The sequence below is a fragment of the Xenopus tropicalis genome, chromosome 3 (assembly GCF_000004195.4).
Source record: "Xenopus tropicalis strain Nigerian chromosome 3, UCB_Xtro_10.0, whole genome shotgun sequence".
Lineage (NCBI taxonomy): Eukaryota > Metazoa > Chordata > Amphibia > Anura > Pipidae > Xenopus > Xenopus tropicalis.
In genome coordinates, this window is record NC_030679.2 from 3,004,690 (window position 1) to 3,015,040 (window position 10,351).

Here is a 10,351-nt window from a genome sequence, read left to right on the forward strand (position 1 = left end):
AATGGAACATATACCATAATAATGCCCCTGTACTGCCTGAGGGAAACACTATGGCACCCCCTACCCATATGTATAAATACAAATATACAGAGAAGGAATGTTCTGGGCACACAATAAGCTGTACCCCCATACTGTACTGTCTAAGGGAAACACTATGGCACCCCCTACCCATATGTATAAATACAAATATACAGAGAGGGAATGTTCTGGGCACACAATAAGCTGTACCCCCATACTGTACTGTCTAAGGGAAACACTATGGCACCCCCTACCCATATGTATAAATACAAATATACAGAGAAGGAATGTTCTGGGCACACAATAAGCTGTACCCCCATACTGTACTGTCTAAGGGAAACACTATGGCACCCCCTACCCATATGTATAAATACAAATATACAGAGAGGGAATGTTCTGGGCACACAATAAGCTGTACCCCCATACTGTACTGTCTAAGGGAAACACTATGGCACCCCCTACCCATATGTATAAATACAAATATACAGAGAAGGAATGTTCTGGGCACACAATAAGCTGTACCCCCATACTGTACTGTCTAAGGGAAACACTATGGCACCCCCTACCCATATGTATAAATACAAATATACAGAGAGGGAATGTTCTGGGCACACAATAAGCTGTACCCCCATACTGTACTGTCTAAGGGAAACACTATGGCACCCCCTACCCATATGTATAAATACAAATATACAGAGAAGGAATGTTCTGGGCACACAATAAGCTGTACCCCCATACGGTACTGTCTAAGGGAAACACTATGGCACCCCCTACCCATATGTATAAATACAAATATACAGAGAGGGAATGTTCTGGGCACACAATAAGCTGTACCCCCATACTGTACTGTCTAAGGGAAACACTATGGCACCCCCTACCCATATGTATAAATACAAATATACAGAGAGGGAATGTTCTGGGCACACAATAAGCTGTACCCCCATACTGTACTGTCTAAGGGAAACACTATGGCACCCCCTACCCATATGTATAAATACAAATATACAGAGAAGGAATGTTCTGGGCACACAATAAGCTGTACCCCCATATTGTACTGTCTAAGGGAAACACTATGGCACCTCCTACCCATATGTATAAATACAAATATACAGAGAAGGAATGTTCTGGGCACACAATAAGCTGTACCCCCATACTGTACTGTCTAAGGGAAACACTATGGTACCCCCTACCCATATGTATAAATACAAATATACAGAGAAGGAATGCTCTGGGCACACAATAAGCTGTACCCCCATACTGTACTGTCTAAGGGAAACACTATGGCACCCCTACCCATATGTATAAATACAAATATACAGAGAAGGAATGCTCTGGGCACACAATAAGCTGTACCCCCATACTGTACTGTCTAAGGGAAACACTATGGCACCCCCTACCCATATGTATAAATACAAATATACAGAGAGGGAATGTTCTGGGCACACAATAAGCTGTACCCCCATACTGTACTGTCTAAGGGAAACACTATGGCACCTCCTACCCATATGTATAAATACAAATATACAGAGAAGGAATGCTCTGGGCACACAATAAGCTGTACCCCCATACTGTACTGTCTAAGGGAAACACTATGGCACCCCCTACCCATATGTATAAATACAAATATACAGAGAGGGAATGTTCTGGGCACACAATAAGCTGTACCCCCATACTGTACTGTCTAAGGGAAACACTATGGCACCCCCTACCCATATGTATAAATACAAATATACAGAGAAGGAATGTTCTGGGCACACAATAAGCTGTACCCCCATACTGTACTGTCTAAGGGAAACACTATGGCACCCCCTACCCATATGTATAAATACAAATATACAGAGAAGGAATGTTCTGGGCACACAATAAGCTGTACCCCCATACTGTACTGTCTAAGGGAAACACTATGGCACCCCCTACCCATATGTATAAATACAAATATACAGAGAGGGAATGTTCTGGGCACACAATAAGCTGTACCCCCATACTGTACTGTCTAAGGGAAACACTATGGCACCCCCTACCCATATGTATAAATACAAATATCCTAGGGTAACTGTATATGGAAAACTCAAAAATATGGTATATTTTCCCTTTAAGCGCAGATTACATGCGGTTTCATAGTCGCGCTGTATCGCCCTTATCACCTAGTGTTATAGAGTCAAGACATTTGCAACATTAATAAAAAATTTGGAATGATTCCCTAAATGGAAATGCTTTTACCCCTTACTTTCCCTTTAATAAAGCTAAAATCATCGACTTCTCGGCAAGGTCATGTGATACTATATTGACCCCCCCCTGTGTGGTGCCTATTAATTATTGATGCTACACAGGGAGGGGCTTATGCCAAACAGTCGCTAGTGGGCCAATCAGCCGCTAGGACACATTTAATGAACGATGATTGGGGCAGTGCGGAATAAATAAGGATAAAATCAGACATTTACACGGATAAAGTAACAATGGAACCCAGTACGTTTCCTCCGGGCGCCCAATAGTGACCGTTTAAAGGCCACATTAACCTACTGGCCATATAACAGTGATGGCGGCCCATTATAACACAATGGCTCGGTGCCAGTACATACAATTGACCTGTAGGGCTCACAGAGAGACAGCCAGAGAGACAGCCGGAGAGACAGCCGCACACATTCCAGTACCTTTGGGCAGAATCAAAATAAAAAGTTTTTTCCCTCCAAAATAAAAAGGGGGAGGGATTAAGTCGCCGGCGCAGCCAGCTGTCGTCGGGCGAAATCCTAGTCCTGCTGAATTTCCTCCGGGGGTGGGGACAGGTTTATGGGAACACCCAGTCTAGAGGTGTTCTCTGCGGATACCTGAGTAACTGTTTCAGGGTGGGGGGGCGACGCTGCTCATAGCTTCCCGGATTTCATGTAGGAAGGGATGGAGCCCCGCTGCGTCAGGCCTTCGAACCTCTTGTACGTGTAATTGAGGAAGACCCAATCTTTGGACTTGTAGTCGGGCTCCGGCGGGTTCAACACTGAAACAGAGTAGGGGGTTGTTTAACAGGAGCTCATTCCTAAGCATTGGCGCTTACAGCGAGGAGCCTCATTGGCAGACAGGGTGATTATAGCGCAAAGCGTTACCTGGCTGCAATATGTCCGACTCCGGGAACTCGTCGAAATTGGAGGTGTCATCGATGCTCTTTATTTCAATAGGAATCGCCGCCGGCCTCTCCCTGCAATAAAAATAAATATACTGACAGTTACCCCCTCTATAGAGGTGCCTCCGGGGTATAAAGCCAGTTACCCCCTCTATAGAGGTACCATCGGGGTGTAAAACCAGTTACCCCCTGCTATAGAGGTACCATTGGGTTGTAAAGCCAGTTACCCCCTGCTATAGAGGTACCATCGGGGGGTAAAGCCAGTTACCCCCTGCTATAGAGGTACCATCGGGGTGTAAAGCCAGTTACCCCCTGCTATAGAGGTACCATCGGGGTGTAAAACCGGTTACCCCCTGCTATAGAGGTACCATTGGGGTGTAAAGCCGGTTACCCCCTGCTATAGAGGTACCATCGGGGTGTAAAGCCGGTTACCCCCTATTATAGAGGTACCATCGGGGGGTAAAGCTGGTTACCCCCCTATTATAGAGGTACCATCGGGGTGTAAAGCCGGTTACCCCCCTATTATAGAGGTACCATCGGGGTGTAAAGCCGGTTACCCCCTCTATAGAGGTACCATCGGGGTGTAAAGCCGGTTACCCCCTCTATAGAGGTACCATCGGGGTGTAAAGCCGGTTACCCCCTCTATAGAGGTACCATCGGGGTGTAAAGCCGGTTACCCCCTCTATAGAGGTACCATCGGGGTGTAAAGCCGGTTACCCCCCTCTATAGAGGTGCCTCCGGGGTATAAAGCCAGTTACCCCCTGCTATAGAGGTACCATCGGGGTGTAAAGCCAGTTACCCCCTGCTATAGAGGTACCATCGGGGTGTAAAGCCAGTTACCCCCTGCTATAGAGGTACCATCGGGGTGTAAAGCCGGTTACCCCCTATTATAGAGGTACCATCGGGGGGTAAAGCTGGTTACCCCCCTATTATAGAGGTACCATCGGGGTGTAAAGCCGGTTACCCCCTGCTATAGAGGTACCATCGGGGTGTAAAGCCAGTTACCCCCTGCTATAGAGGTACCATCAGGGTGTAAAGCCGGTTACCCCCTGCTATAGAGGTACCATCGGGGTGTAAAGCCAGTTACCCCCTGCTATAGAGGTACCATCAGGGTGTAAAGCCGGTTACCCCCTGCTATAGAGGTACCATCGGGGTGTAAAGCTGGTTACCCCCTGCTATAGAGGTACCATCGGGGGGTAAAGCTGGTTACCCCCTGCTATAGAGGTTCCGCCGGGGGGTAAAGCCGGTTACCCCCTGCTAAAGAGGTGCCCCCCCCCCAGTCGGTATATGGATCTCTAACACAAACAGGGTATAACTGTACCTGATGTGGCCCCAATCGACGCCTTCAAAAAAGGGGTGGCTCTTAATTTCCTCGACACCGTTAGACCCAACGCGGTTTTCCGAGTCCGCGCAAAACCTGTGAGTGCAAAATATACTTTCTAAATCCCAGGAGCAGCAACCCATAGCAACCAGTAAATGCTACCTGCTGATTGGTTGCTATGGGTTACTGCTCCTAAGTGCCTTTTATTACAGGCGTCGTAGGGTCCGGAGTTTCTATCGACATGAACCCAGAAGTAGCGCCACCTGGGGGTGAGACAGAGAAGCCCACTCCGACACCCAGTAACCCCCCCAGTACCACTGACCTGAGAATCAGATCCTTGGATTTCTCCGACGTCGGCACCTCGGGAGGAAAGACCAACGTCTCCTTCCAGTTCATCACTTTCCTGTACGTTTCTTGGGGGGTCTCTGAGCAGAATGGGGGGTACCCTGGGTTCAGGAAAAAGACAGAAATATGTCCCATTATCGGAGGCTCAAGAGCCACAACTTACTCCCCGCCGAAACGGCCAACTTACCGATTAACATCTCGTACATAATGACCCCCAGCGACCACCAATCACAGAGCTTGTTGTAGCCCGTCTGCATAAAGACCTCCGGAGCGATGTAATCGGGGGTCCCAACAGTGGAGTAGGCCTGAAACAGATCATGTAAGTGAATCAGCGAATGCCCATAGCAACGGGGCGCCCGACCGATTCGCTGAGCCCGTTACCCACCAGCTGTCGGCGGTTTTTCTTCCACGTCTCCGCCTTCCTCTTGGAGTTCATGTTCTGGAACGCTGCATTGAAACCAATGAGACTTTAGAGACAACGGCCAAGTTTGGGCACCTACCCCATCATCCTTTGTTGTTGCCTAGTAACCAATTCATTATGGTCGTATCCAAACCCACTACTTACAAAAGTCACTGGGGGGATTGTGGGTCAGGTTCCTGTAAAACTCGGTTCTATGGGCCTTCTTCAGCCCCGTGCAGAGGCCAAAATCCGAAAGCTTGACGTGACCCTACGATACGGAGAAAACCTGTTAGTTCCTGATCCAAGGAGATTGGTTGTTGGGAGCTTCTATGGGGGCAAAGTGGGCTCCTCAGTTTTAGTTCCTGACCCAAGGAAATTGGTTGTTGGGAGCTTCTACGGGGGCAAAGTCAGCTCCTGACCCAAGGAGTTCGGTTGTTGGGAGCTTCTATGGGGGCAAAGTGGGCTCCTTAGTTTTAGTTCCTGACCCAAGGAGTTTGGTTGTTGGGTGCTTCTATGGGGGCAAAGTGGGCTCCTTAGTTTTGGCTCCTGACCCAAGGAGTTTGGTTGTTGGGTGCTTCTATGGGGGCAAAGTGGGCTCCTTAGTTTTAGCTCCTGACCCAAGGAGTTTGGATGTTGGGAGCTTCTATGGGGGCAAAGTGGGCTCCTTAGGTTTAGTTCCTGACCCAAGGAGTTTGGATGTTGGGAGCTTCTATGGGGGCAAAGTGGGCTCCTTAGATTTAGTTCCTGACCCAAGGAGTTTGGATGTTGGGAGCTTCTATGGGGGCAAAGTGGGCTCCTTAGGTTTAGTTCCTGACCCAAGGAGTTTGGATGTTGGGAGCTTCTATGGGGGCAAAGTGGGCTCCTTAGGTTTAGTTCCTGACCCAAGGAGTTTGGATGTTGGGAGCTTCTATGGGGGCAAAGTGGGCTCCTTAGATTTAGTTCCTGACCCAAGGAGATTGGTCATTGGGCGCTTCTATGGGGAAAAGTGGGCTCCTAAGTTTTAGTTCCTGATCCAAGGAATTGGGTTGGTCGGCATCCCTACCTTTGCATCCAATAGCAGATTGTCCGGCTTGATATCCCTGTGGATGAACCCGAGCTGGTGAATGGCATCGATAGCCAGGACAGTCTCGGCGATATAAAACTGCGTCGCCTCCTCCGTCAGCGTGTCCTTCTTCATCAGCAAAGTCATCATGTCCCCTGAGCAAAGCAAAAGAAGTGATATAACCAACCCATAATCCTTTGCACCCTGGACACAGGCCATGGGGCGGGACATTACCTCCGGGCAGAAACTCCATGATCAGATAGAGGTTCCTCTTATCCTGGAAGCTGTAGAACATCTTCACCACCCAGGCCCCATCCGCTTCCACCAGGATGTCCCGCTCCGCCCGGATATGCGCTACCTGTTGCGCCAAAGAGAGAGAGGTGCATTATGGGAACAAAGAGGCTCTGCATGACCCGCATAGGGACACCTGAGGCAAAAGCCTCTTAAGGAACCAGACGTACCTGTTCTTTCTCCAGCATGTCAGCCTTGCGTAGGATCTTCATGGCATAGATGTGCCCGGTGTCCTTCTTCTGAACAAGGCGGACCTGCAATTGGTCGATTTTTATTAAAAAATGTATCCGTGGCTTTCCCAGGATTCAGTAGGGAGGGGACGGTGGGGCAGAAGCACTATCTGCCCCTTCTGGTTCTGACTCTTGAAACAACACAATGAAAGTCGGATCTCCTCCATCATCTGGCTACTACTACATTGGTTCAGGAGTCAGAACAAGCAGTGCAGAGAACATAAACTACTGAATAGCAAATACATTTCCAATTTTTTTAATACCAATTTGGGCAATTTCCCCTTTAAAGATGTCGATTTAGAAAGTTGCTCTCGGCCGGATAGAGAGAGACACCCACCTCTCCGAAGGCTCCTCGGCCGATGACTTTCAAGGACTCAAAGTCTTCCAGGCCCAGCCGGGTCCTCTTCAGGCGCAGGAACTCAGTTTCCTTCCGGGCGTGTTGCGACCGGCGCATTTTTTTCTGTTGGGGCAATTGGTCAGATCGAGAGTTTCAATGAACTGATGTACAACTGGGACTGTCACCCACAGGCATCATGGGACCCTAAACTACTAACCAGGGGGGTCACCGGGGGCCCCCACCAACAAGTAAAATGTGGATTCAATGTCCCTCTCACTCTGCCACATATTCACCCTACCCATGCCAGTCCACAAAAGCCCCGCCCCTATTGTAAGCCCCCATTTTTCCAACTTTCCACGTCGGGACCCCCCTTCTACCATGACTGCAGAACCCCCTATACTACTTATACTTTTTTTTTTTTGGGGTGTTGCTAATCCGTTAACAGATTCTGCATTCTGCCACTAGGGGGAGCATTCAGTGAATCCAAACAGCTGAGGGACCTTGAGGCTAAACTCCTTGGAAGCCGGCAGTGCTGCAAAGGCCAAAAACGTTGGGGAAATCAGCCCTGGCTACTGCCTAGGTAAGTGCATTCTCTTAAAGGGGTAGGTTCATCTTTAAGTTAATTTTTAATATGTTTGCTTTTTTTTTTTTTACAGTTTTTGAATTATTTGTCTTTCTCTTCTACATCTTTCCTATTCACTTTAATTCACTCTAAATAATTAAAAATGATTTATCTTTCTATTCAGTCCCTCTCCTATACATATTTCAGTCTCCAGTTCAAACCCATGTCTGGTTGCTATGGTAAACAAGGCCCTAGCAACTAGATAGCTGCTGAAATACCAAACACATACACTGCTTCTTTATGTTCAATGAAGCATAAGACTTATATTATAATGTCCCTTTAGGGGTGGGCCCTTCACCCCCCCCCCGTCCGACCCTGCGTGCAACAATCGGGGGAGGGCATTTGGGGGGGCAAATATAGTCAAATAACACCAAATAAATTACCTCGTCGTCTCCTAAGCCCTCCTCTTCCATGGCGACCTCCAGCTTCTTCTGCCTGTAACACACACACACACATAATATCATCAGTCTGATCTAGTGACTGCTGCAGACTGTACTACTTTAAAAGTCGTCCTGCGCAGCATAAAGTCATCTGCAGCCTGTGGGTTTCCTGGCTGTTTGGTCTAAGGAATGACCCCAACAGTACTATAATAACCTGGGGGGGGGGCAAGTGAGCCTGCCCAACCCTCGGCCAATAAGAAGGAGTGCGGCCGAGAGCGAATCACAAGCTGAATCTCCACAGATTTGTGGATGTGAAACATCAATGCACAGGAATCAGCAGAGCAAAATAGCAGATCAGAAAGTTCCTCTGAGGTTACAGAGTCAGAACTGTTACTTATTGCAGCTCCTGGTTTTGGAATTTGAATCACTATCTGGTTGCTAGGCATACTAACCATGGTAACCAGTCAATGGTTCCAGTGATAGGATAAATAGGGGACCCAGTGCTGCTCCTGCCTTAACAAGGTTACAGATATATAGAAACATTGGGGTAACAGTCACCCCGCTATAGTTCCAGGGGTACCCAGGGCACAAATAAGCACTCACCCCAAATCCCCCCCTAACTGGCCTTCAGGCTGGGCCCCCTTAGCCCATAACAAGGTTACAGATATATAGAAACATTGGGGTAACAGTCACCCCGCTATAGTTCCAGGGGTACCCAGGGCACAAATAAGCACTCACCTCAAATCCCCCCTAACTGGCCTTCAGGCTGGGCCCCCTTAGCCCATAACAGGGTTACAGATATATAGAAACATTGGGGTAACAGTCACCCCGCTATAGTTCCAGGGGTACCCAGGGCACAAATAAGCACTCACCCCAAATCCCCCCCTAACTGGCCTTCAGGCTGGGCCCCCTTAGCCCATAACAAGGTTACAGATATATAGAAACATTGGGGTAACAGTCACCGCGCTATAGTTCCAGGGGTACCCAGGGCACAAATAAGCACTCACCCCAAATCCCCCCCTAACTGGCCTTCAGGCTGGGCCCCCTTAGCCCATAACAAGGTTACAGATATATAGAAACATTGGGGTAACAGTCACCCCGCTATAGTTCCAGGGGTACCCAGGGCACAAATAAGCACTCACCCCAAATCCCCCACTAACTGGCCTGAGCTAGATGCTGTGGGATCTCCCAATGGGCCAATCAGAGCGCAGTTGGATATCGGGGGGATGCTGGGTGCTGGTACCACAGTCCCACAGACAGTAAGAGAACCCCCTATAAAACATTTCCCATGATACCCAGAACCCCCCGAGCCCATAAGTGCCGGTACCGGGTCTCTCGCTCCTCGTGCTGCAGGATCAGGTTGCTATAGAAAGTCTCCAGAGTGAGTTTGGCCACGGTGACCCGCTCCCGGGTGTGGCTGCTCATTGGACAAGACGTCGGGTTCGTCGCTGTCATTGCCATAGTAACGGTGCCTGTGAGGAGACAGAAAGAGCCCAATGACCCTGGTGCTGCCTGGCCCGGTACCTACTACTACAAGCCCAGGGAAGAGCCTCCCAGCAGGGCCGGTGGGTGGGTAATGGGATGGGAGGGGCAGAGGTTACAAAGAATCCCTGTAAGTTTAATAGGGGAAAAAGGGGAAGGTGCCCCCCCCCACCCGGGACATTAGCGCCACAAGGAGCCAGTGTTACAGCTCAGGGTGGGGCCCAAATATCCCCCGGCTGCTGGTGATTGGCTGGGAGCAATTAGTGCAAACCTCGTGCTACGTGCGCTCTGAGCCTCACTCACCTGCACCCCTGTCTGGCACTCACTGAGCAGCACTCACTCACCCACTGAGCCTCACTCACCTGCACCCCTGTCTGGCACTCACTGAGCAGCACTCACTCACCCACTGAGCCTCACTCACCTGCACCCCTGTCTGGCACTCACTGAGCAGCACTCACTCACCCACTGAGCCTCACTCACCTGCACCCCTGTCTGGCACTCACTGAGCAGCACTCACTCACCCACTGAGCCTCACTCACCCACCCACTGAGCCTCACTCACCTGCACCCCTGTCTGGCACTCACTGAGCAGCACTCACTCACCCACTGAGCCTCACTCACCTGCACCCCTGTCTGGCACTCACTCACCTGCACCCCTGTCTGGCACTCACTCGCCCACTGAGCAGCACTCACTCACCCACTGAGCCTCACTCACCTGCACCCCTGTCTGGCACTCACGCACTGAGCAGCACTCACTCTCTCACTGAGCAGC

The 10,351-nt window shown here is 49.6% G+C and overlaps 1 protein-coding gene across 1 annotated transcript in view; it reads right to left on the minus strand.

The window, feature by feature from the left end:
* Positions 1-9,574, minus strand: part of stk38l (serine/threonine kinase 38 like) — a gene marked incomplete at its 3' end in the record, with an annotated part of 387,778 nt that extends 378,204 nt beyond the window's left edge. The window contains 13 exon segments of the mRNA NM_001006752.3: positions 1,555-3,007; positions 3,114-3,205; positions 4,452-4,547; positions 4,774-4,897; positions 4,984-5,101; positions 5,182-5,243; positions 5,362-5,464; positions 6,239-6,393; positions 6,473-6,596; positions 6,700-6,783; positions 7,097-7,219; positions 8,102-8,153; positions 9,426-9,574. Coding sequence (NP_001006753.1) covers positions 2,880-3,007; positions 3,114-3,205; positions 4,452-4,547; positions 4,774-4,897; positions 4,984-5,101; positions 5,182-5,243; positions 5,362-5,464; positions 6,239-6,393; positions 6,473-6,596; positions 6,700-6,783; positions 7,097-7,219; positions 8,102-8,153; positions 9,426-9,559 — 1,395 coding nt within the window. The 5' untranslated portion in view covers positions 9,560-9,574.
* Positions 9,575-10,351: the final 777 nt, after the last annotated feature.